Source organism: Microcaecilia unicolor, chromosome 6 (genome assembly GCF_901765095.1).
Source record: "Microcaecilia unicolor chromosome 6, aMicUni1.1, whole genome shotgun sequence".
Taxonomy (NCBI): Eukaryota; Metazoa; Chordata; class Amphibia; order Gymnophiona; family Siphonopidae; genus Microcaecilia; species Microcaecilia unicolor.
Window position 1 is genome coordinate 310,276,525 of NC_044036.1, and position 25,833 is coordinate 310,302,357.

At 44.5% G+C, this 25,833-nt stretch overlaps 1 protein-coding gene across 1 annotated transcript; it reads left to right on the forward strand.

The window, feature by feature from the left end:
- The first annotated feature begins 154 nt into the window (after nucleotides 1-154).
- On the forward strand, nucleotides 155-21,419 carry LOC115472260 (T-cell antigen CD7-like). Its single transcript, XM_030206466.1, has 5 exons — nucleotides 155-236; nucleotides 5,608-5,940; nucleotides 13,883-14,215; nucleotides 18,563-18,666; nucleotides 20,045-21,419. The coding sequence occupies exons 1-5, from the start codon at nucleotides 161-163 to the stop codon at nucleotides 20,159-20,161; spliced, it is 963 nt and encodes a 320-aa protein (XP_030062326.1). The 5' UTR covers nucleotides 155-160; the 3' UTR covers nucleotides 20,162-21,419.
- Nucleotides 21,420-25,833: the final 4,414 nt, after the last annotated feature.

A 25,833-nucleotide genomic window follows, 5' to 3' on the forward strand; every position in this document is an offset into this window, starting at 1 on the left:
AAACAGATGAAACATAGGACAGGAATAAGTAAAATAAAATCAAAGAGTCATGAAGAGGAAAGGGTGACTCCAGGATGTGGGAGGGATTTAACTATTCATCATATCTATGCCAAACCATCTCAATGTCAAATTTCACCCTACCTTTCAGAGGCTACAAAGGATGTTTTTTGTGGTGATGTCATTGACACAGAGCTGCTCATTACTTCTTTTCTTGCTGGGTTTCCTATCTCCCATAGGTAAGTCTTAAAGTCGTCTCTCAGACTGCTTCAATTAACTCAAACAAATAATTCACATGGGTTTATTTTTCTTCTCAGATTCAAACTCTAACCATTGACTTTACAGAGACTTTGGAGCATTGTTGTATATAGTATATACCTTAGCTACATAAGAGCCCTTTTTCTAAGCAATGGTAAAAAGTGGACTGCGGTAGTTTGGACGTGTGAAATTGGCGTGCGCTGGGCCGACTTTTACTGCAGCTGGAAAAAGGGCTTTTTTTTTAATGAGGCAGTAAATGGCCATGTGCTAAAATTAAAAGTAGTGCACAGCTATTTACTACCTGAGCACTTAACACAACCCACTGACCAAGCAATAAGGGCTCACGCGCTCCGCGCTACTCACGGGGTAATCAGGCAGCACGCACAATGTGGCCGCACTGCCGATTGCCACTAGGAACGCCCCCCCCCCCCCCCACAGTAGAAACTAAAAAAATATTTTCTACCGTGGCAAACAGCGCATGCCAACTTCGAAATTACTGCCAGGTGCCCGCACTACCCCGGCGGTAGTACCAATTTGATGCATGCTGCCCGCACATTAACCCTGCTTAGTAAAAGGGCCCCTAATAGTGTAAATCCTTTTAAAGGGGCCCTTTTACTAAGCTGCAGTACACATTAGTGCTTACTTAATGCAGAAGAAAGGTGCCTGATGGTAATTTTGCACTCTGTGCATGCTTCCCGTGTGTTAAAAAATTAACTTTATTGTTTTAACACTGGGGCAGGTCAGGGGTGGAGAATAGGCATATTCTGCGCTAATCGGTTAACGCAGCTACATTTCCACCCGCTAACCAATTAGCACGTGAGTCCTTACTACCTACAAATTAGGCGTAGGGAAGTGTTCATGTGCTAATGGCCAATGGAAAAATTAGCGCGTTCCCATTAATGCTGGACATTTTAAAAATCGGCCATTTTACCCACACAGCAAAAATGGATTAGCGTGTGGGAATGACCCATGTAAGGGCACACTAAGGACACTTTTTACCGCAGCTGAGTAAAAGGGGCCCCTGGTTTTATAAGAGCACTTTCTAAAGCCACTTACCTGGGTACCCAGATCAATGAATTATTTGAAGACTGCTGACTCTCCCTGCAGGTAAAAACACACACAGATGGTTCATTGAGTTAGTGTGACTACATTTTGCTTCGACTGTAGCTGCTCTTTGTCTTCCCTCAGAAGATGCCAACCCTGGGCAACTGCCTTGTCTGTATAAGTGTTACATTGGCCCTGGAGAAAACCTCAGAGCATCACAGGATAGTGTTCCAATGTGCTTGTATTTAACAGTGCCAGGACAGTTTTAAAAGGGGTTAGACAGTTTCCTAAAGGACAAGTCCATACACCACTACTAAATGGACTTGGGAAAAATCCACAATTCCAGGAATAACATGTATAGAATGTTTGTACGTTTGGGAAGCTCGCCAGGTGCCCTTGGCCTGGATTGGCCGCTGTCGTGGACAGGATGCTGGGCTCGATGGACCCTTGGTCTTTTCCCACTGTGGCATTACTTATGTACTTAGTTATTGAACTATACAGAGGGCAAAGGAGAGAATTTTTATCATTTATAATTTATTAAACAACAATGTTAACCAGCTATCTGAAATCTGTCCCCCCTTAATAGGGATAAAACCAACTTGTTCCACACGTTTTATCCACATTGACAGGAGGAATGCTTGAGGGCAACTTTAGGTGTACGGGGGTGCGGGGCATTACCTTCCTCATGATTATTGTGCAGAGTTAGTGCTACCCACCTAGACTGGCAGATAGTGCGGGCTATAAATTCTTGCATAAATAAAAACATTACTGCTACTAAACATTTACATAGAGCTATAAAGTGTACAAAACAAGCAGAAGAGCAGACCATAGAAGAGGACACTGTAGAAAATAAATAAATAACTTTAATAAATATAAAATCATAAAAGACCCAACATGGCCATGTGTCACCAAAGGGGCTGCATCAGGCTTAAAAGTATACAACTGTTAAAAATAAAAAAAGTAAATGCATAAATAAATTAGATAAGAAACACTAGACTACATAAAAATTTAACACTATAGACAAATGTAAAAGCATAAGTTTAACAAAAATTAAAAACACAAGTGAAAAATGTTATTCCAAAAAAAGAAAAAAAACATTGAGAAATAATCACCATAGAGAGTTCTAAATGGCAGAATTTGTAGATGATTTGATTATTTTTGAACAACTTATTCTAAGCAGAGGAGCACCCCTGACTAGCTCATGCATTCCCAGGTCCATGCCCTCTTTGCAGTTGCATACTATGGATTTGTGCACGCAATTTTCAGAATCCCAACTAAGAGCAGTTGTGTGCATAACTGCTAATTAGCACCAATTAACATGAATTATAGCCATTAATTGGCTGTTAAGACCAATTGTTAGCTAATTATTACATTAAATTACATGCATAACTAACACTACTCAATAATTTGTGCAGACAAAATAAAATAAACAATTTATCTATACAAAGATAGGACTGCTATATAGGTTGTCCACCTAAATGGACATGTTTATCCAGAGGGTGACTGAATATCCTCGTACCAGGATAAGTTGGGCTCCCTCCTAAATGTGGATGGATACCTTTAGCACAGTCATCAAGATGTGTGTCCAAAATGTATCCCTTTGTTCAGTCCAGGAAATTGAAAGGTAAGCATTTATACGGATAGTACCAATGCTGTGTATCAATTCCTCTAATTTTTCAGTAGGGGCTCAAGGTGAGTTACATTTAGGTCCTGCAGGTATTCCCCTGTCCCTGGAGGGCTCACAGTCTAACGTTTACCCGAGGTAATGGAGGGTTACGTGGCTTGTCCAAGATCAAAAGCAGCTGCTACAGGATTTGAATCGGGTTTTGCTGCTTGTCCGCCTGGTACTTTAACTAATTATCCCCGTTTACTAAGTGTGCTAACGGGCTGTGTTGGCATTGCTGTGCAGCAGCTGCTAGCGTGGCTTAGTAAACAGGGGGGTTAGTGAGTCAGACTTCCCAGCTGTTAGGCTGAGAAGTGCCAGCAGCCTCTCACTTTTACTTAGACTGAGTTACTTCATTACTGCTGACTAATTCTGCATTTGCATCATATTTTTATTCCTTCCATTTTTGTCTTATCGGATATGTATTTTTAGCCTGATTTTATTTGCATTGCATTCTATTGTACTTATTTATTAATTTATTTTATTCCTATTGAGTGGAGGAGTAGCCTAGTGGTTAGTGCAGGGAGCAGAGATCCTGGGGAACCGAGTGTAATTCCCACTACAGCTTCTTGTGACCCTGGACAAGTCACTTAACCCTCCATTGCCCCAGATACAAAACTTAGATTATGAGCCCAGTAGGGACAGCGTATTATGTGTACAGCACTGCATACGTCTAGTAGCGTTATGCAAATGATAAGAAGTAGTAGTAATTTCAAGTTTACCTAACACCTAGGCAGATTACAATAAAACATTCACCCTCTAAAAACATCACACAAAAAAACACCCTAAGTGTGTGATTATTAGAAATAATCTGATCGATATTCTGCCTGCAGCAAGAATTAGTTTTAAAAAAAAATCCTGACCCTGAAGGCTGAATTAAACCAGTTATTCAGTATCAACTCTCATCAGTGTAACAAAATATCGTTTCAGGTACACTGCGGGGGGGGGGGGGGGGGAATCATGAAATGGCTTTAGGGCCTTACAAGTATAACACTTCCTGCACGACTTATAAAGAATCATGATCCCTACTGGTAGTTACACGAAACTATCGCTAGGGGCACCATATGCAGGAACTGAGGAACTGAGTTCAATTCCCACTTCAGGCTGGTTCAAATCCCACTGCTGCTCCTTGTGACTCTGGGCAAGTCACTTAACCCTCCATTGCCTCATGTAAGCCGCATTGAGCCTGCCATGAGTGGGAAAGCACGGGGTACAAATGTAACAAAAATAAAATAGATACTATTGGAGATTCTACATGGAATGTTGCTACTATTGGAGATTCTACATGGAATGTTGCTATTCCACTAGCAACATTCCATGTAGAAGGCTGCGCAGGCTTCTGTTTCTGTGAGTCTGACACGTCAGACTCACAGAAGCAGAAGCCTGCACGGCCACATTGGTGATCTGCAAGGGCCGACTTCTACATGGACTGTTGCTAGTGGGTTCGATTCCCACTTCAGGCACAGGCAGCTCCTGTGACTCTGGGCAAGTCACTTAACCCTCCATTGCCTCATGTAAGCCGCATTGAGCCTGCCATGAGTGGGAATGCGCGGGGTACAAATGCAACAACAAAAAAAAAAAAGTAGCCAGACTGGGCACAAGCAGCTGGGCCTCATTCCTGCCCGAAGACCCTCAGACTCCCCCCCCCCCCAGACCCCCTGGACTCCTGGATGAACCTCTCTATCCCCCCCCCAGACCGCCAATGCTGTTTCACAGATAGCCCCAGGGGGGGATTTTAGGTGGGTGGGTGCTGGCAAGACTTGGGGGGGGGGGGGACCCTCTCTATGCAGCATGTGAGCGTTGGGCCATAGTTATGTGACCTGATATTCCCTGGACACTGGAATAACACTGCTTACGAGATGATTTGCAAGCAGCATTATTCTTGTAACATGGGATTCAGCAACTTGTAGTACCGGGATCCTGCAGGTTGGTGAATCCCGTGGGAAATCAAGGTGTGGTAAAGGGAGATCTTTTACCACACTTTTAATTAATCCCCCTCCCCGCCCCCCCCCCCCCCCCCACGTGTTTGTTGATGTTACAGTATTCTCCATCTGTGTTCATAAATACAAAAAAGGCCTCTCATCCTTGTATATGTGAACATTGTTGGAAAGGGAAAAGGGATGGGATTTGATATACTGCCTTTCTGTGATTACAATCAAAGTGGTTTCATATTATATACAGTACTTATTTTGTACCTGGTGCAATGGAGGGTTAAGTCACTTGTCCAGAGACACAAGAAGCTGCAGTGGGAATCAAACTCAGTTCCCCAGCCAACTGCATTAACCATAACACCAAGGAACACACTAAGGGGTCCTTTTACTAAGCCACGGTAAAACGTGGCCCACATTAGTTTTGCCACATGAAAGTGCAGCGTGCTAGGCCACGTTTTACTACAATGGGGAAAAGGCCTTTTTTTCAATGGAGCATTAAATGGCCATGCGCTAATATTAGAATTAGCGTGCGGCCATTTAGGGCTCCTTTATTAAGCAGCGGTAAGAACCAATATAGCTACCAGAACTTTTCATATCTGAAACTGTTCCTTTACCGAAGGCCACATGCTATGACCTTGTTCTACATAACCAAACAAGTATTTCATAAATCGTTTTGCTCACCCTTAACAGAACATCTCATTTCTTTGTCTTTAGAATCCAAAGGTGCAGAAATTAATCAATCCCCAAATAAGATAATTGTTCAGAAAGGAGGATCGGTTCAGATAACCTGTTCCTTCACTTTCGAAGGGCGGCCAGTGGGAGTGTATCTCAGAAGACGCTTGACTGAAAGTATCATCTATATTCAAAATAACGGCGATAAGCGTTTTGATAGAAATCACACTGAGGTCTCTGGAATTGTAAACAACTTCACAGTGACACTGCACCAGCTGCAGGAGAATGACAGTGATCTATATCTGTGCGATGGAAGCATTTATACATCCGTTGTTCAACGTATACAGGGACGCGGCACGCTGGTGATTGTAACAGGTACTTTTTTCTTACAGAGTGCCCCAGATTCTATATAATGTGAATTAAGTTGTGCACGCAAATCCAGTTATATTCTGGATAACAAGCAATTATCGATACTAATTGGCATTAATTAGAATTTACACGCAGAACTAAGTATATTCTATAACATGATGTGTGTAAATTCTAAGTTGCATAGTTGAAAAGGGGGCGTGGCCATGGGTAGGTTGTGGGCATTTCTAAAATCTATGTGCGTTGTTATGGAAAACACCCTGTCCATGCCTAATTTAGGCGTCGGCATTTTTACCAAGTTTTACTTGGTGTAACTTCCCATGACTACATTTAGTTATGTGGATGGGTGCTCAGCGTATTCTATAAAATGCGTGGAAAATTAGGCGTATTCTATAAAGTACGCAGAGGAGTTTTTGCATCTTTCTAAAATGCTTGGGGTAAGCGGGCAGAAACCGTATTAGATTGATGCTGCAGGAATTTACATACGATTGAAAACAGGTGTAGTTATTAGTGTACAAAGTATGAACATATGCAGGTGTTTTATAAAATACATGTGCAAATCACGATTACACCTGTGCTCTGCCCAAACTCTGCCACAGAACATTTCTACTGAAAACATTCTTGTCATTGTGCATACTTTTACATACAAAATACCTGAGGTAATTTTATAAAAGGCCTTTTTAGGTGTACATAAAGGTCTTTGCACACCAAAAATCCTTTACACAATTATCCCCTATATAAATATCTTAGCTGTTTCTAAAATAGAAAGGCGGCCATTTTAGATTTGCTTGCCTTTTACATCTGTAGATTAATCGAAGTTAACTATCACAATTAGTGCAAAAGTTTTTAATGGTTTAATTATATAAGAACATAAGTGTTGCCATACTGGTACAGACCGAAGGTCCATCAAGCCCAGCATCCTTTTTCCAACATATCTCCCCTCTGCTGTCTTTTCTGTTAATGCTACTAACACAATGCTATCAGGGTCTATATTCAGCTTGGAACAGTCAGTGTTTTTTTTAAATTAACTTTATTGTTTTAACACGGGCAGGTCAGGGGTAGAGAATAGGTATATTCTGCGCTAATCGGTTAACGCAGCTACATTTCCACCCGCTAACCAATTAGCACGTGAATCCTTACTACCTACAAAATAGGTGTAGGGAAGTGCTCATGTGCTAATGGCCACTTGCCAATGGAAAAATTAGCGCGTTCCCATTAATGCTGGAAATTTTTAAAAAATCGGCCATTTTACCCACACAGCAAAAATGGATTAGCGCGTGGGAATGACCCATGTAAGGGCACACTAAGGACACTTTTTATCGCAGCTGAGTAAAAGGGGCCCTGGTTTTATAAGGGCACTTTCTAAAGCCACTTACCTGGGTACGCAGATCAATGAACTATTTGAAGACTGCTGACTCTCCCTGCAGGTAAAAACACACACTGATGGTTCATTGAGTTAGTGTGACTATATTTTGCTTTGACTGCAGCTGCTCTTTGTTGTCCCTCAGAAGATGCCAACCCTGGGCAACTGCCTTGTCTGTCTAATTGTTACATTGGCCCAGGACAAAACCCCAGAGCATCACAGGATAGTGTTCCACTGTGCTTGTATTTAACTGTGCCAGGATAACTATTGAACTATACAGAGGGCAAAGGAGAGAATTTTTATCATTTATTAAATATCAACAATGTTAACCAGCTATCTGAAATCTGTCCCCCCTTAATAGGGATAAAACCAACTTGTTCCACACGTTTTATCCACATTGACAGGAGGAATGCTTGAGGGCAACTTTAGGTGTACGGGGGTGCGGGGCATTACCTTCCCCATGATTATTGTGCAGAGTTAGTGCTACCCACCTAGATTGGAAGATAGTGCGGGCTATAACTTCTTACATAAATAAAAACATTACTGCTACTAAACATTTACATAGAGCTATAAAGTGTACAAAACAAGCAGAAGAGCAGACCAAAGTAGAGGACACTGTAGAAAATAAATAAATAACTTTAATAAATATAAAATCATAAAAGATCCAACATGGCCATGTGTCACCAAAGGGGCTGCATCAGGCTTAAAAGCATACAACTGTTAAAAACAAAAAAGTAAATGCAAAAATAAATAAATTAGATAATAGAAACACTAGACTACATAAAAATGTAACACTATAGACAAATGTAAAAGCAGAAGTTTAACAAAAATGAAAAACACAAGTGAAAAGTGTTATTCCAAAAAAAGAAAAAAAACATTGAAAAATAATCACCATACAGAGTTCTAAATGGCAGAATTTGTAGATGATGTGATTGTTTTTGAACAACTTATTCTACAAGTTTGCCAACACACATTGCAAACTGGATATATATCCCAGCCATCTACTTAAACCCGCCCCCGGCCACTTCATAGCAGACCTCACATCCCACCTTAACTTCATGCTACAACAAGGTCTCTTCCCCAAGGAATATGGTAACATCCTACTCACCCCAATACCAAAAGACATTAAGAAAAACACTAGCGACCTCACCAATTACCACCCAGTTGCATCTATCCCACTAGTAGTCAAACTGATGGAAAGCTTGGTGACCAAACAGCTTACGGAATACATGGACAAGTTCTCAATACTACACGACTCACAGTCAGGATTCCACCCCCCACCATAGTACTGAAACTGTCCTAGTCACTCTCCTGGCGAAATTCAAGCAGGAAACAGCCATAGGTAAAAGCATACATCTCCTCCAATTCGACATGTCAAGCACATTCGACATGGTAAACCACAATATATTACTAAGACTCCTTGGCCACTTTGGGATTGATGGAAACGTACTTAATTGGATCAAAGGTTTTCTAACCACCAGAACATACCAAGTAAAATCAGACTCAAACATATCTCCACCGTGGAAAGCAGCCTGCGGATTACCTCAAGGATCACCATCACCAATACTCTTCAATATAATAATGATCCCACTGGCAAAGTTCCTATCCAATCAAGGCCTCAACCCGTTCATCTATGCAGATGACATTACAATCTACATTCCCTTCAGACATGACTTAACAGAAATAACCAATGAAATTAATGACGGCCTAAACATCATGGACTCTTGGGCAATTTCATTCCAACTGAAACTGAACACTGAAAAAACACGCTGCCTCATCCTCTCATCTCAACATAACAAGTACAAACCCACAACCATAAACACTCCAGGACATACCTTCTCTACTTCAGACAGCCTAAAAATACTCAGAGTCACAATCGACCGCAAGCTTACCCTTGAGAGCCAAGTAAACTCCGTAATAAGAAAATGTTCTACTCAATATGGAAACTTAAACGATTAAAACCTTTCTTCCCGAAAGAAATCTTTCGAAACCTAATACAATCAATGGTCCTAAGCCATGCAGATTACTGCAACAGAATCTACGCGGGATGCAAAGAACAACTCACAAAAAAACTCCAGACCGCCCAAAACACAGCAGTCAGGCTGATATTTGGTAAAACATGATTCGAAAGTGCAAAACCCCTCTGAGAAAAGCTGCACTGGCTCCCAATCAAAGAAAGGATCATCTTCAAAATCTGCACTTTGGTCCACAAAATTATCTACGGCATAGTCCCAGGATACTTGACAGATCTCATAGATCTACAAACCAGAAACAGAACCGGATCATCATGACCATACCTAAAACTACATTACCCAAATTGCAAAGGACTTAAATGCAAAACAACTTACGCATCCTGCTTCTCCTACATAAGCGCACAACTATGGAATGGACTCCCAAAAGCTGTGAAAACAACCTATGACCATTTAAACTTCAGGACATCACTAAAAACCAACCTTTTCAAAAAGGCTTACCCCACCGATGCACCATAAATCCCCACATCCAGCAACACAGCATAACCAATGATCATACTGGACAATATACAATCTTCATTCCCTTTGACCCTCATGGTGCCTGATACACACCTACCTCATTAGATCACAATATAACCTTGTATTTGTTATCAACCGACTTGGCGAACGCCAAGTCGGTACTATGTAAGCCACATTGAGCCTCCAAATAGGTGGGAAAATGTGGGGTACAAATGTAACAAATAAAAATACATAAATAAGCAGAGGAGAAGCCTTGTGGTTGGAGCACCCCTGACCAGCTCATGCATTCCCAGGTCCATGCCCTCTTTGCAGTTGCATACTATGGATTTGTGCATAGTATGGATTTGCAGTTGCATACTATGGAGGTGTGCATTCTATGGATTTGTGCTTAGTATACAGGGGGGTTAGTGAGTTAGACTTCCCAGCTTTTAGGCTGAGAAGTGCCAGCAGCCTCTCGCTTTTAGTGACTGAGTTACTTCATAACTGCTGACTAATTCTGCATTTGGATCATGTTTTTATTCCTTCCATTGTTGCCTTATCTGATATGCATTTTTAGCCTGATTTTATTTGCATTGCATTCTATTGTGTTGTATTTATTTATTTACTAGCCGTTAAGCCCGTTAAAACGGGTGAGATTTGTGGTTTGCAAACTGTAATAATTCTCACCTCCATCCATCCATGTCCAGCAAACCTCCTCTCTCCCCTCCCCTCGCCCGATCCATGTCCAGCAACCCTCCTCTCTCCCCTGCCCTCCCCCCATACCCAGCAACCCTCCTCTTTCCCTTGGCCTCCCCCCCCCTCGTCCACCAACCCTGCTCTCTCCCATGCCCTCCCCCCACATCCAGCAACCCTCTTCTCTCCCCTGCTCTCCCCCCATGTCCAGCAACCCTCCTCTCTCCCCTGCCCTCCCCTCCTCTCCATCGATCCATATCCAGCAAGCCTGCTCTCTCCCCTGCCCTCCCCCCCATGTCCAGCAGCCCTCCTCTCTCCCCTGGCCTCAGCCCATCCACCGACCCTCCTCTCTCCCCTGCCCTCCCCCCATATTCAGCAACCCTCCTCTTTCCCTTGGCCTCCCCCCCTGCCCATCAACCCTGCTCTCTCCCCTGCCCTCCCCCCCATGTCCAGCAACCCTCCGCTCTGCCCTGCTCTGTCCCCATGTCCAGCTACCCTCCTCACCGCTGCTCCCTTCCCCCCTCCGGGCCCGGCCCCCTGCACTGACATGACAGCGCCTCTCACCTCCGTGTGAAAGTGCTGCAAGCAGCAGCAGATCACTCTGCTGCTGCCTGCAGCGCTTCCACACGGGGAGGTGAGAGGCGCTGTCATGTCAGTGCAGGGGGCCCGATACGGAGGGGGGCGGGAGCGGTGGCGGCGACGTCGGGGTGGAGGTTGGTGCGCCGGCGATGTTGCTTCATCTCCAGGCTCCAGCGGCAGTGTCTGTTTCCCTTTCTGTTCCGCCCTCTGACGTCATCACATCTTGACGCGAGGGCAGGACAGATAGGGAAGTCTCTATTGCGCATTTGCGGGTGAGTCGGTCAATTGACATTTATATAGTTCGATTTTATTCCTATTGAGTGGGGGAGTAGTCTAGTGGTTAGTGCAGGGGGCAGAGATCCTGGGGAACTGAGTGTAATTCCCACTACAGCTTCTTGTGAGCCTGGACAAGTCACTTAACCCTCCATTGCCTCAGATACAAAACTTAGATAATGAGCCCACTAGGGACTGCATATTATGTGTACAGCACTGCATACGTCTAGTAGAGTTATAGAAATGATAAGAAGTAGTAGTAGTAGTAATTTCAAATTTAACTAACACCTAGGCAGATTACAATAAAACATTCACCCTCTAAAACATCACAAAAAAAAACCTAAGTATGTGATTATTAGAATAATCTGATCGATATTCATCCTGCAGCAGGCAGTATTTAAAAAACAAAATCCTGACCCTGAAGGCTGAATTACATCAGTTATTCAGTATCAACTCTCATCAGTGTAACAAAATATTGTTTCAGGTACACTGCGGGGGGGGGGGGGGGGGGGGGGAATCATCAAATGGCTTTAGGGCCTTACAAGAATAACATTTCCTGCACGACTTATAAGGAATCATGAAACCTAGTGGTAGTTACACGAGACTACCGCTAGGGGCACCATATGCATGATGTAGCCAGACTGGGCAGGAGTGGCTGGGCCTCATTCCTGCCCGAAGACCCGAAGACTCCCCCCCCCCCCCAACACCCTGGACTCCTAGATGAACCTCTGTATTTCCCCCAGACTACTACCACCAATGCTGTTTCACAGGTAGCCCCTGGGGGGAGATTCTGGGTGGGTGGGCGCAGGCAAGACTTGGGGGGGGACCCTCTCTATGCAGCCTGTGAGCATTGGGCCATAGTTATGTGACCTGATGCTCCCAGGCAGCGGCGTAGCAGGGGGGGCTGCCACCCGGGGCGGGGCGGTTTGCTGTTGCACCCCCCCCCCCCAGGTGCAGCACGACGACACCCCCTCCCCCCTCCGACCAGCTCCCGCACCCTACCTTTAAAAAGAATATCGGGAGGCGAGGCGCAGCGCCTCGCGCCTGCCTGGCTGCACGTAAAAGAAATGTAGACCGTTGGGCCTTCTCTCGCTTTGTCTGTCCGGCCCTTGCGGAAATAGGAAGTTGCGTCAGCGGAGGGCGGGACAGATAGAGCGAGGGAAGACCCAATGGTCCACATTTCTTTTACTTGCAGGGCAGGCGCGAGGCGCTGCGCCTCGCCTCCCGATATTCTTTTTAAAGGTAGGGTGCGGGAGCTAGTCGTGGGGGGGTGTTGATTCGCCGAGGGGGGAGCTGGCAGGGAGCACCCCCACCTGAGTTGACACCCGGGGCGGACCGCCCATCCCGCCCCCCCCCCCTTGCTACGCCACTGCTCCCAGGCCACTGGAATAACACTGCTTGCGAGATGATTTGCAAGCAGCATTATTCTTGTAATGTGGGATTCAGCAACTTGCAGTACCGGGATGCCGCAGGTTGGTGAATCCCGTGTGAAATCAAAGTGCGGTAAAGGGTGATCTTTTACCACACTTTAATTAATCCCCCTCCCCCCCCCCCATGTGTTTGTTGATGTTACAGTATTCTGCATCACAAATACAAAAAAGGCCTCTAATCCTTGTATATGTGAACATTGTTGGAAAGGGAAACGAGATGGGATTTCATATACTGCCTTTCTATGATTACAATCAAAGTGGTTTTCATATTATATACAGTACTTATTTTGTACCTGGGGCAATGGAGGGTTAAGTCACTTGTCCAGACACACAAGAAGCTGCAGTGGGAATCAAACTCAGTTCCCCAGCCAACCAGGGCCGCCGAGAGACTGGCCCAGGCCCGGGACAAGGCCGCCCCTGGGGCCCCCCTCCACCCGCCACCGGGCCCTCTCTCCACCCCCGGGCCCTCTGCACTGACCTTAAGCGCCTCACCTTCGAAAGCGCAGCAAGCAGCAGCAGACCAGTCCTTCCTTCTATGTCCCGCCCTCACAGAAGTTACGTCAGGTGAGGGCGGGAAACAGAAGGAAGGAGTGGTCTGCCGCTGCTTGCTGCACCTTCGAAGGTGAGACACTTAAATTCAATGCCAGGGAGCGACGGAGGGCGGGCCGGACTGCGGCGCCGGGCCCCTCTGGAGGCCCGGGCCCGGGGAATTTTGTCCCCCCTGTCCCCCCCTCTCGGTGGCCCTGCAGCCAACTGCATTAACCATAATACCAACTGCATTAACCATAACACCAAGGAACACATTAAGGGGTCCTTTTACTAAGCCACGGTAAAAAGTGGCCCACGCTAGTTTTGCCACGTGAAAGTGCAGAGTGCTAGGCCACGTTTTACTACACTGGGGAAAAGGCCTTTTTTTCAATGGAGCATTAAATGGCCATGCGCTAATATTAGAATTAGCTTGCGGCCATTTAGGGCTCCTTTATTAAGCGGCGGTAAGAACCAATATAGCTACCAGAACTTTTCATATCTGAAACTGTTCCTTTACCGAAGGCCACATGCTATGACCTTGTTCTACATAACCAAACAAGTATTTCATAAATCGCTTTGCTCACCCTTAACAGAACATCTCATTTCTTTGTCTTTAGAATCCAAAGGTGCAGAAATTAATCAATCCCCAAATAAGATAATTGTTCAGAAAGGAGGATCGGTTCAGATAACCTGTTCCTTCACTTTCGAAGGGCGGCCAGTGGGAGTGTATCTCAGAAGACGCTTGACTGAAAGTATCATCTATATTCAAAATAACGGCGATAAGCGTTTTGATAGAAATCACACTGAGGTCTCTGGAATTGTAAACAACTTCACAGTGACACTGCACCAGCTGCAGGAGAATGACAGTGATCTATATCTGTGCGATGGAAGCATTTATACATCCGTTGTTCAACGTATACAGGGACGCGGCACGCTGGTGATTGTAACAGGTACTTTTTTCTTACAGAGTGCCCCAGATTCTATATAATGTGAATTAAGTTGTGCACGCAAATCCAGTTATATTCTGGATAACAAGCAATTATCGATACTAATTGGCTTTGATTAGAATTTACACACAGAACTAAGTGCATTCTGTAGCATGATGTGTGTAAATTCTAAGTTGCATAGTTGAAAAGGGGGCGTGGCCATGGGTAGGTTGTGGGCATTTCTAAAATCTATGTGCGTTGTTATGGAAAACACCCTGTCCATGCCTAATTTAGGCGTCGGCATTTTTACCAAGTTTTACTTGGTGTAACTTCCCATGACTACATTTAGTTATGTGGATGGGTGCTCAGCGTATTCTATAAACTGCGTGGAAAATTAGGCGTATTCTATAAATTACGCAGAGGAGTTTTTGCATCTTTCTAAAATGCTCGGGGTAAGCGGGCAGAAATGGTGTTAGCTTGATGCTGCTGTCATTTGCATGCGATTGAAAACAGGTGTAGTTGTTAGTGTACAAGGTATGAACATATGCAGGTGTTTTATAAAATACATGTGCAAATCACAATTCCACCTCTGCTCTGCTCAAACTCCGCCCCATAACATTTCTACCGAAAACATTCTTGTCATTGTGTATACTTTTACAAACAAAATACCTGGGGTAATTTTATAAAAGCCCTTTTTAGGTGCACATAAAGGTCTTTGCACACAAAAATTCCTTTGCACAATTATCCCCTATATAAATATCTTAGCTGTTTCTAAAATAGAAAGGCGGGCATTTTAGATTTGCTTGCCGTTTACATCTGTAGATTAATCGAAGTTAACTATCACAATTAGTGCAAAAGTTTTTAATGGCTTAATTATATAAGAACATAAGAATTGCCATACTGGGACAGACCGAAGGTCCATCAAGCCCAGCATCCTTTTTCCAACATATCTCCCCTCTGCTATCTTTTCTGTTAATGCTACTAACACAATGCTATCAGGGTCTATATTCAGCTTGGGACAGTCAGTGTTTTTTAAACACTGACAGCAGTGGAACTACAGTATTGGAACTTCAAAAGATTTGGGGTGACTCCTGTACCCTCGTCTCTCGATATAGCCTAAACTTCTGCAAGCATGGGGAGGTTGTAATTTTGTTTATTACTTTGACCTGGAAGTTTCCCCCCCCTCCCCCAACTCAGTCAGAATCAGGATTAAGATCTGGTGTTATGAGCCTTCACTCATAAACTGCTTGGGGATTTTTCCCTTATGATGCTATGCTCAATCTCAGCTGGCTTGGATTTAGACATAGGCAAAACAGGCTAATGCCTAGAACTGGAATGGCCAACTTCAGTCCTCGAGGGCTGCAACCCAGTTGGGTTTTCAAGATTTACTTGTATTACTCTTCAAACTGGTAGTTTTTGAGTATTGAAGCCCCAAGGGGGGGGAATTTTATAACTGAGCATCTCCATTTGAATGCCCCAAGACTGCATTGTAGAAACCTGTTCTATTATGGAACCTTAGTGACTAGGTTTGGTTATAGAATACTAACATAACCTGGTGTTGGCACACCTAGAGGGGCATTTTCAAACAGGGACGCCCATCTCTGAGGACGTCCCCCGTGAAGGGGCGGGGCATCCCATATTATCGAAACAAGATGGGCATCCATCTTTCATTTCGATAATACGGTCGGGGACGCCCAAATCTTAACATTTAGGTCGCCCTTAAGAGATGGTCAACCTAAATGTTGAGATGGTGGACCTTAGAGATGGAAGACCTTGGTTTTCGCTGATAATGGAACTGAGGACGCCCATCTCAAAAACAACCAAATGCAAGCCCTTTGGTCGTGGGAGGTGCCAGCATTTGTAGTGCACTGGTCCCCCTCACATGCCAGGACACCAACCGAGCACCCTAGGGGGCAATGCAGTGGACTTCACAAATTGCTCCCAGGTGCATAGCTCCCTTACCTTTGGTGCTGAGCCCCCCAAACCCACCTCCACAACTGTACAACACTACTATAGCCTTAAGGGGTGAATGGGGGGGCACCTACATGTGGGTACAGTTGGTTTCGGGTGGGTTTTGGAGAGCTCACATTTATCACCACAAGTGTAAGAGGTAGGGGGAATGGGCCTGGGTCCGCCTGCCTGAAGTGCAGTGCACCCAATAAAAACTGCTCCAGGGACCTGCATACTGCTGTGATGGAGCTGGGTATAACATTTGAGGCTGGCATAGAGGCTGGAAAAAAATGTTTTTAAATTTTTTGTTGGGTAGGAGGGGGTTGGTGACTACTGAGGGAGTAAGGTGAGGTCATCCCCCATTCCCTCCGGTGGTCATCTGGTCAGTTCGGGCACCTTTTCGAGGCTTGGCCGTGAAACAAATTGGACCAAGTAAAGTCGGCCAAATGCTCATCAAGGACGCCCTTCTTTTTTCCATTATCGGCCGAGGACGCCCATCTCTTAACCATGCCCCCGTCCCGCCTTCGGTACACTGCCGACACACCCCCGCGAACTTTGGTCATCCCCGCGACGGAAAGCAGTTGAGGAAGCCCAAAATCGGCTTTCGATTATGCCGATTTGGGCAACCCTGAGAGAAGGATGCCCATCTCCCGATTTGTGTCAGAAGATGGGCGTCCTTCTCTTTCGATTATGCCACTGCTAGTATTTAGGAACCTGCAATTATACCAGCCATAGAGCTGCCATTAACTGCGCACACCAAAATGCAGCAGAGACATATCTAACTTACAGTAATCAGTAAGTTGTACATGTAAGTGGAAGCCCCGCTTATGTCTTGTCCATGCTCCGCCCCCTTATGGAAGATAGTTGTGTGTTTACTTAGGCAGCAAGTGCACACATTAAGTGCACAAGTGAGCACAGATATGCTGTTATGGAGGAGTAGCCTAATGTTTAGCGTAGAGGACTTTGATCCTGGTGACCTGGGTTCCATTCCCACTGCAGCTCCTTGTGACCTTGGGCAAGTCACTTAGAGGCCCTTTTATTAAGCCGCGTAGGTGCCTACACATGTCCAATGCGTGCCAATTTGGAACTACCACCGGGCTACCATGTGCCCTGGGCAGTAATTCCATTTTTTTTTACGTGTCCGATACACGCACCGGAAAATATTTTTATTTTCCAACACGCGGCGCTAACCTAGCGCTAATTGGCAGTGTACGCATGCTGACAATTACAACCTGGTTAACACATGAGTCCTTACTGCTAAGTCAGTGGGTGGTGGTAAGGTCTCAGACCCAAAATTGACGGGTGCCAATTTTTATTTTGCCGCATGTCCATTTTCAGCCCCAAAAAGGCCTTTTTTACAGGCGAGCTGAAAAATGGATCTGCGCGCGTCCAAAATATGCGCCTACATTAGCGCAGGCCATTTTTCAGCGCACCTTAGTAAAAGGACCCCTTAACTCTCCATTGCCCCAGGTACAAAAACTTAGATTGTGAGCCCTCTAGGGACAGAGAAAGTACCTGCAAATAATGTGTACAGTGCTGTGTACATCTAGTAGTGCTATAAAAATGATTAGTAGTAGTATTCTAAACATTTACACATGCAATGGGCAGGTAAATGTTAGTGCAGTGTTTACAGACTTGCCCTTCATATAAGCAAGTTAATGAAGACTTTCCATGCACTTCGAAGGGGTGCCACTATGAAGCTGTAACCTCTTCCACCTTCAGTCTTGCCTATGTGTACATCGGCCCTGGATCCCAGGTAGAGAAAGGCCAGAGCACTGATTTTCGGTCCTATGAATTTCTGCCTGCTTGCTCACCATGGCAAAATTTTATAGAAAGAGAAATAAGATATAAAATGTTGTGCTGCTTTTGAGCTTTATCCTGTGTTCTATCTTAAACATATAATCACATGCAACAAAACCATGTAACACCATCCAGCCACTCACACAAGTGGCAGGCAAAAAGCTCTCCTCAGTGGCATTCCTAGGGGGGCTGACACGCGGGGCGGATTGCAGATGTGCCCCGCCCCCCGGATGCAGCACGACCCCCCCCCTGGCGAAAGGACACCCCCCGCGAAAGAACCCCCCCCCCGGGTGTACGCCGTTGGGAGGGTGCCACGCGCGCCTGTCCTTAGTTCGTTCCATGCTCCCTCTGCCCCGGAACAGGAAGTAACCTGTTCCGGGGCAGGGGGAGCATGGAACGAACGAAGAACAGGTGCGCGCAGCACCCCCCCAGCAGCATGCACTCGGGGTGGACCGCCCCCACCGCCCCCCCTTGGTACGCCACTGGCTGTCCTTGAATGATTCGTTTGCTTTATATCTCCTGCTACTGTTTATAGTCTTCATGATTTGACAAAAAAACAAAAAATAACTGACTTTATTGTTTATTGTAGATGCGGACTCTAATGGCTCTTTTTCCCTCCAGACTTTCAGCAAGAGTGGAAGTCCTACCTCCTCATTATGCTTGGCGTTATAATTCTCTTCCTGATTGGTTTCTTAATTTTCCATGCAGAGAGCCTTCGAATGGATGTAAGTACAGGGTAGCACCAGAAGTTCAGTATCTTATTCCCCCCCCCCCCCCCCCCCGACACTGGAGCTACAAATGGAGGAACCTGCTGTGGGAAAGATGATTATGAGGGCAAATATCAAAGGGATTTCCAAGGGTAAATTGTGCAGATCAACTGTTTGAAAATTGTCCGGCCTCTATGGGGATAATTCTAAATGAGGTGCCTAGTTTTAAGCAGCAAAAACATATATGAACGGTGGTATTCTGATCAGTTATGCATGTATGTGAACACTTACAGGCATATATGAGCAGTTTCCAGCTAGGCCAGGGGCCTCCATTAAAATTTAAGCTGGAGCTACTTTGAATTCTAATGAGCTGAAGGAGAGCCACCAAATATCTTCCCATGGGGGTTCACAACACTGCTAATCAGTGTCAATGGCATCCATCCCCACAAGCCCATCTTCAAACTTCCCTGGAATAATGTCCAAAGTGCAATAAATCCCCCCCCCCCCCCAAAAAAAAAATTAAAAGGCTAATAAAAAAGGTAAGAAATACAAAAACAAATACCATATACAGCCATAAGTCATGCATCCAGGGCCTTATACTATAACGGCTATGCTCCTAAATTACGAGCATAAATTTTAAAAGCGTAAATTTAGGAACATAACCTTTACAGAATAAGCCCCCCAATGGGTAAAGTAAGTGCCACATGGACCTCGTTTCTCCTGCAAAAACCCCTAGTCTCTTAGCAAAGACCCTTCCACACACACACACACAGTTCAACTTTTAGGGGTATTCTTCTGGTATCACTGCTAGGCTGAAGCTGTTAATAAGGAGTGTGTATCCTTATTTGGTAGCTTGCTTCCTAGTGGTAGTACTGCAAGACTAATGGTAGGGGTCAGCCGATGTCTTTTTGATGTCATCAGCTTAGGAAACAGGAATGACTGGGATTCTATCCTACCCCAAAACTAGAAACCAGGGATTGAGCCCATAGGTCTGGAGGTGTCATCTGGGGGGGGGGGGGGGGGAAGTTTTTTTTTCCGGGACTCCAGAATGTCTTTGTGAAGGTGGGAGGAGGGAGGGAGGGAGGGAGGGTGTGGAGGAGCCTTCAGCTGGGTCAGGATTGACGCGCTCTTATTTTATGCACCAGCCCCTTTAAGAAGGTTTGTTGGAGCATCGGACCCCAAATTAGTGTATTTTGGGAGGGCCACATTCAGTTCCTTGGAGGTTTGCTATTTTTATCTACACATACTTTAATATCCTTCCAATTCCCTGACTGGTGTGGTTCTTCTGTTAACTACAAAGTACAAGAAACTAACCAATTTTCCCAACATCTGGTTGTGTCATTTCTTGTGTTCTTAGAAATCTCTGAAACCATTTCTCTATTCTCTTGTTTTGTAGGTCAAGCACTGTTACAAACCAAAGAAGAAAACAAATCAAAACCTAGTATATGAAGATATGTCTTATAGCCTCAAACGTAACACTAAGTCTAACCCTACTTATTATCTGGCCAGCTAAAGAGTCTTGCATTCCATTGTAAGGGTATGTGACTGAAACTTGTCTACCTTTAAGGAACCCACTTCCTATTTGCTCTTTTCTAAAAATCTTGTCCTTTTAAAGGAGCAAGCTATCAAGGAACAGCATGGTCAAAAATTGTAGTAGGCTTCCATTAACTGACAATACTTACCATTGAAAATCAGGATTTTGAAATCATTCTGCATCTCATCTTGGACCATCCCCATGTGGGCCAGATTTACATTGAAGTTAGACAAACCACTAAGTTAGGGGATGATATTAAAAGGGGCCTAACACTTCACTAGCATGGATAACTATTTCCTACTGAAGTTGAGGAGAGCCTCTTAAATATTACAGATTATGGAACACATAAACCACAGTTTGGTAGAGTTTCAGTTTGGTAGAGCATGAGCAGGATATGTCATGCAAAATCTCATAAATATTACCAGCTGCTCTTGATTTTCTAGAGAAAAAAATGTTTGAAGAAACGCTCCCCTTTCTCTAGAAGAAAAGGAAGACCACAGTGCAACCAAGCTATATTGTGATGTCATTAAGTCATATTGAAAGTTGCATTGCTATTGGTTAGCTCCACTAATATGATAGGTCTTTTGCATCAGCTTATCCATTTACATACATCTATTTTTGCTATGCTTTTTAGAAATTATATTTTTTGTTGATTTGTTTATTTTTTGCTCTTTTTGTTTCTTTTTATGGATTAGAGTAGTGTTTACCATCCAGTACTGGAAGCACATCAAATTAGCCAAAATTAATATGCATGAGATAGATTTGCATACCCTGTGCATTTGTTGTATGCACATCTATCTCATGCCTTATATCTGTGAAAGATATTCTGAAAAACAGACCTGTTAGGATGTCTCCAAGACAGGTTTGGAAACTGTTGGAGAATAAAGTTTAAGCGAAAAGACTAAAAATGGGAAAATGGACAAATTCTCTCCGAGAGTGATTTTATAACCAGGCACCTAATTTAAGGCAGCGATAACATACCAATTTGATACTTATTTTATAAGGAAAAGTAGATAGGACTGACTTTTATGAGGTCCTATTTAGATGGTTAATTTAGTCAGATAAGTACTGAATATCAGCACTTAAGTGAACAAGTGCTGACTCCTCCCCCGGAACACCCCTGCAGTACAGTTTCGCATTGGACATGAACTGAACATATCAGCGTGTTACGTCTGTGCTTTCCTCGCCCTCTGGTGGTCAGAACGGGTGGCTGCTATGGACCATCACCCATTCCAGATTTCTGCTCAGTCCAGTCCGGATCTTCCAGGCTGTCAGGTTTGCTTGTGTTGTTTGAGCCTGCACAGCACCCACAGCTGCTTGGTGATTGCAGCAGCTGAGCCTCAACTGCTTCTGGGCTTATTAGCCATCTTGAAACATTTCTGCTTTGCCTTTGCATCGTCTAAGGCCCTGGTATGTTGGGGTGCTGGTGCACTTCTGCTGTTTCCAGTTTATTCCTGCTTTGATTCTTGTCTGTTCTTGCTAGTCTGTGGATAGTTAGATTAGATTGTTGTTTGTTTGTTTGTTTGTTTGCTTGTCTTGTCTCTGAGTTGTAGTTCTGTGTTTAGTCCTTGTCTGTTTGTATTTTACTGGCTGCTCTGCAGCTTTTAGTTTTGTGTCTTGTTAGTCAGTATTTTGCTCCCTGTTTTAGTGGCTGTTTTCAGCTTTCAGTCCTGTCCTTTATTTTAGCCATTCCTTTCCCTGCTGTCCCTGTATGTTCTTTTCCCCTCTGACCCTCAGTCCCTGTGCTGCCTAGCTGATATCCAGTCCCGGTCCTGTCCAGTAAGTCCTGCCGGCCACCTGAAGCCAGAAGCTCAACTTCTGGTGAAAAGCGGCCAGGTGCAGGTGGAGCCTAACTGTTCATTAAAGCTCTGCCTTGTCATTGGTGTGGGGTGGTTTTGCCTGCCGCTGCCGATCCTTGGCAGTGGCCCAAGGGCTCACAACCTAGTTTCCTGCTTTGAAAACATGACACAGCGACACTGCTGAATAGGACCACTAGCACCAAACAAGTGTAGGAGCCAATTCTGGCTAGTTATATTGCTTTGAATATCGACCCCATCATTGACAATTCTTCTTTCACTTTAAACAAAAGCAAATCCCTAACAAATAAAATTCTGCCAAATAATTTCCATGATACCTGAACAATATAAAATATTGTACCAGGTGCCATTTGATACTATCCAGTAACACGTTGAGTAGGTAACAAATCCCAGCATGCGCAATAGGAGCAGCAAGTAAGAAACAGAAAAGAGAAACAATACACTCATATGGGCCACAAGGCCGAACTGGAACCCATGTGTAGCAAGGCCCACTGGAACCCAAGCAGCAAGCAGAAGAAGACGATAGAGCGCACAGGAAGAAGACTGAAGCTAAAACACAAGGGCAAGGAAAGCCCAAACAGACGCAGCAGCAACATGCTGCGCTGGATGCACTCAGAAGGACAAGACTAAAGGCAAGGCTGCACTGGAATCTCACTCAGAAAACACAAAGCTAAATGCAGGCCCACACGGACACAAGCAGCAAGACACTGCACTAGAATCATACTTAGAAAGCACAAAATTAGATTGTAAATTCTGTCGAGCAGGGACTGTCTCTTCATGTTCAAGTGTACAGCGCTGCCAGGGGTGTGCTGGTAAATTTTTAACAATGGGCTCTCTCTCCGGGCATAGCCGGCCCTGAAATTTTTTATGGGGAGGGAAGTACATGCCTCTCTCTCCCCTCCCTTATGTGGGCACGCTAGGCATACCTTTGCCGAGCCCTACCAGCCAATAAATGAACTGCCACCATTCTCTGCTGCTTGTTTCTGGCTCTGAGCAGCAAGATGGAACCTTCTTGCACTTGCATGAAAAGTCCCAGCCTGATGCTCAGAGTCAGGGAGCAGCAGCAATTTTATTTACTTGGTTGGTGGGACTAGCATCACTGCCAGCAAAGTAAAAGAGAATTCAGGAGGGGGCCCAAACCCACATTTTGGGAGTCAGTTGTTAAAGTATCCATGGGGAGGCCTACTTTAACAACCGGCTCCCAAAAGTCTTAAAAACTTAACAAACGGCTCTCGCAAGCCCGTGAGAGCCCGCTCTAGCACACCACTGAGCGCTGCGTACGTCTAGTAGCGCTTTAGAAATGATAAGTAGTAGTAGTAGTAGACTAAAGGCAAGCTCACACAAACATAAACAGCAAAACGTCTCAAAACCCACAGCAACCGGCAACCAAAGCTAGGGCGGCTTTGATGCAAGAGCATCTGCTAGGATGGAATAACTGCGGGGTTAAATCAGGTCCACCATATGATGTCATCTAGAGCAGACGCTGGCCCATCCAGTGCTCAAAGCCATCTCCACACATGCTGGCAGAGTGCCGGCGGAAGCAGTCACAAACTCCTCTTCCTCATTCGTCAATGCTCCCGCGGACCAGCCTGGATTGGCCACTGTTGGAAACAGGATGCCGGGCCTGATGGGCCTACAGTCTGTTCCAGTATAGCAATACTTATGTACTTATGTAGATTCATTCTCTGCGGTCAATGAGTAGTCAATTTTGAGTATGCATAGAGAATTAGGAACGTGCGTCCAAGAACAGAAACGTTTTGAGCTCTGCTTTAAATATTTGAAGGGAGGTTTGGTGACGAGATTGTGGTAATTTGTTCCAATGTTCAGGACCCTGTAAAGAGAAAATTGCTTTCCTAGTGTGTTCTTGTATAATTTTACGAAAAGACGGTATAACCAACAGATTTTAGGAAAACGATCAAATGGGGTCTCTGGTTAGTGTAATGAATCAGTAACTTGGAAAGATAGGGCTGTTCACCAGATAGGTGGGTTTTGTACACCAGTAGCAAAATTTTATAAATAATACGGTGGGGCAGTGGAAGCCAGTGGGTGACTTTTAGGTTAGGGGTAACATGGCCAAATTTCTTTTTTCTGGTTACTAGTTTTATGGCAGCGTTTTGGATTATCTGTAAACGTCTGATATCAGTGGTTTTAAGACCCAGATATAATGAATTACAGTAGTCTAGTTTACTAATTACAAAATAGTGTATAAGAATGCTGGTGGATCAATAAATGATCTAGTTGTAGATTTGTCTAATGTTTGTATTTTTGTATAAATTGATTGTAGAATTGTACAATGCAAATTTTTTTTCTAGTGTTGTCAATAAAACATTTCCAATAACATGTCTTTATTTGAGCATATGGCAGCTTCAGACCTTCTTAACTTGCTATACTGTATGCAGCTATGGTTTAAAACCTTGTATGGAGGTAAGACTGAAAATAAAATCTTTGTAAAGAAACTTTTGTTATATGTCATGAATAAAATACAGTAACAAGAAGCGATAGGGGATTTCAGTTGACATTTGGATGTGCAGTAATTGTTTTGACATAACACCTTGGTATTACTCAACTTAATACCTGGGGACTCTACACCAAAATGCATCAGATGATGTTCTCAAGACAGTCTGACTCAAAGTGGAACTTTCTCATCTTATTAAACAAGTGTGCTGAACCCATTATCAACAAACCTAAAGCAGACTGTCCCCTGGATTCTGTATAGGGCAACCTAATTTGGGTGTGGATCCTAGAACTGCGTATAATCTAATTAGTCAATTAGGTGTTAACAAGCACTTAATTGGCAGTAATTAGGAGTTACGCATGTCAGTGGCATTCCGAGGGTGGGGCAGTGGGAGCAGTCTGCCCAGGGTGAACTCTGCAGGGGGGTGCAGGGAGCAGCCGCGCGGCTGTGGCTCTGCCGGTTCTCTGTTCCCTCTGAAGTTACTTCCTGTTCCGGGGCAGGGAACCGGCGGAGCCTACAGCCGCTCTGCTGCTCCCAGCACCCCCACGAGGTAACAGCAATGCACCTGGAACTGGGTTGGAGGCGATGCACCAGGAGTGGAGGCGAGACTATGTGATGCGCTGAGGGGGAAGGCGATGCGTTGTGCCAGAGGGGTGCACAATGCACCCAGGGTTGCACGATGCACCCAGGGGGGTGCACAGCGGCAATCAACCCTGGGTGGCGGCTGACCAAGGAACACCACTGATGCACAGATCTACCTATACCCTATTCTATAACATGGATGGCTAAATTTCATAGCGCACAACTCACAAGGAGCGTGGCGATGGGAGGGGCATGGGCAGGTCAGGGGCATTAACAGAATTTAGACGCAATGTTATAGAAAAATATCATTTATGCACTCAATTACTAGTTGTCAGCATTTACTCCAGGTTTTGGCAGGTTTAAGTGCTCGAGCCCAGAGTTAAATGCAAGATATGTGCAAAGAGCTAGATTCTGTATATGGCGCCAGAAAAATCCATGTGGTAAAAAATTACACCTAGACATATTCTATAAAATATGCCTAAATTTTACAGAATAGGCTTAAATTTCCATGTAGTATATAGAATACGCCAAGTGCCTCTCCACGCAACTAAATTTGGTCATATCCACTTTAGGCCATGTTTTACTTGGCGCACATCCCAACACCTATATTAGGTGCAGAGTGAGTGTATTTTATAATAATGCACATAGATTTTAGAAACGCCCATTCCACACCCATAACCACACCCTCTTCAACTGTGCAACTTGGAATTTGCATGGACTATGTTACAGAATACGCTCAGCGAATTGTGCGCGTATAACATAATTAATGCCAATTAGTGCTGATAATTGCTTGTTAA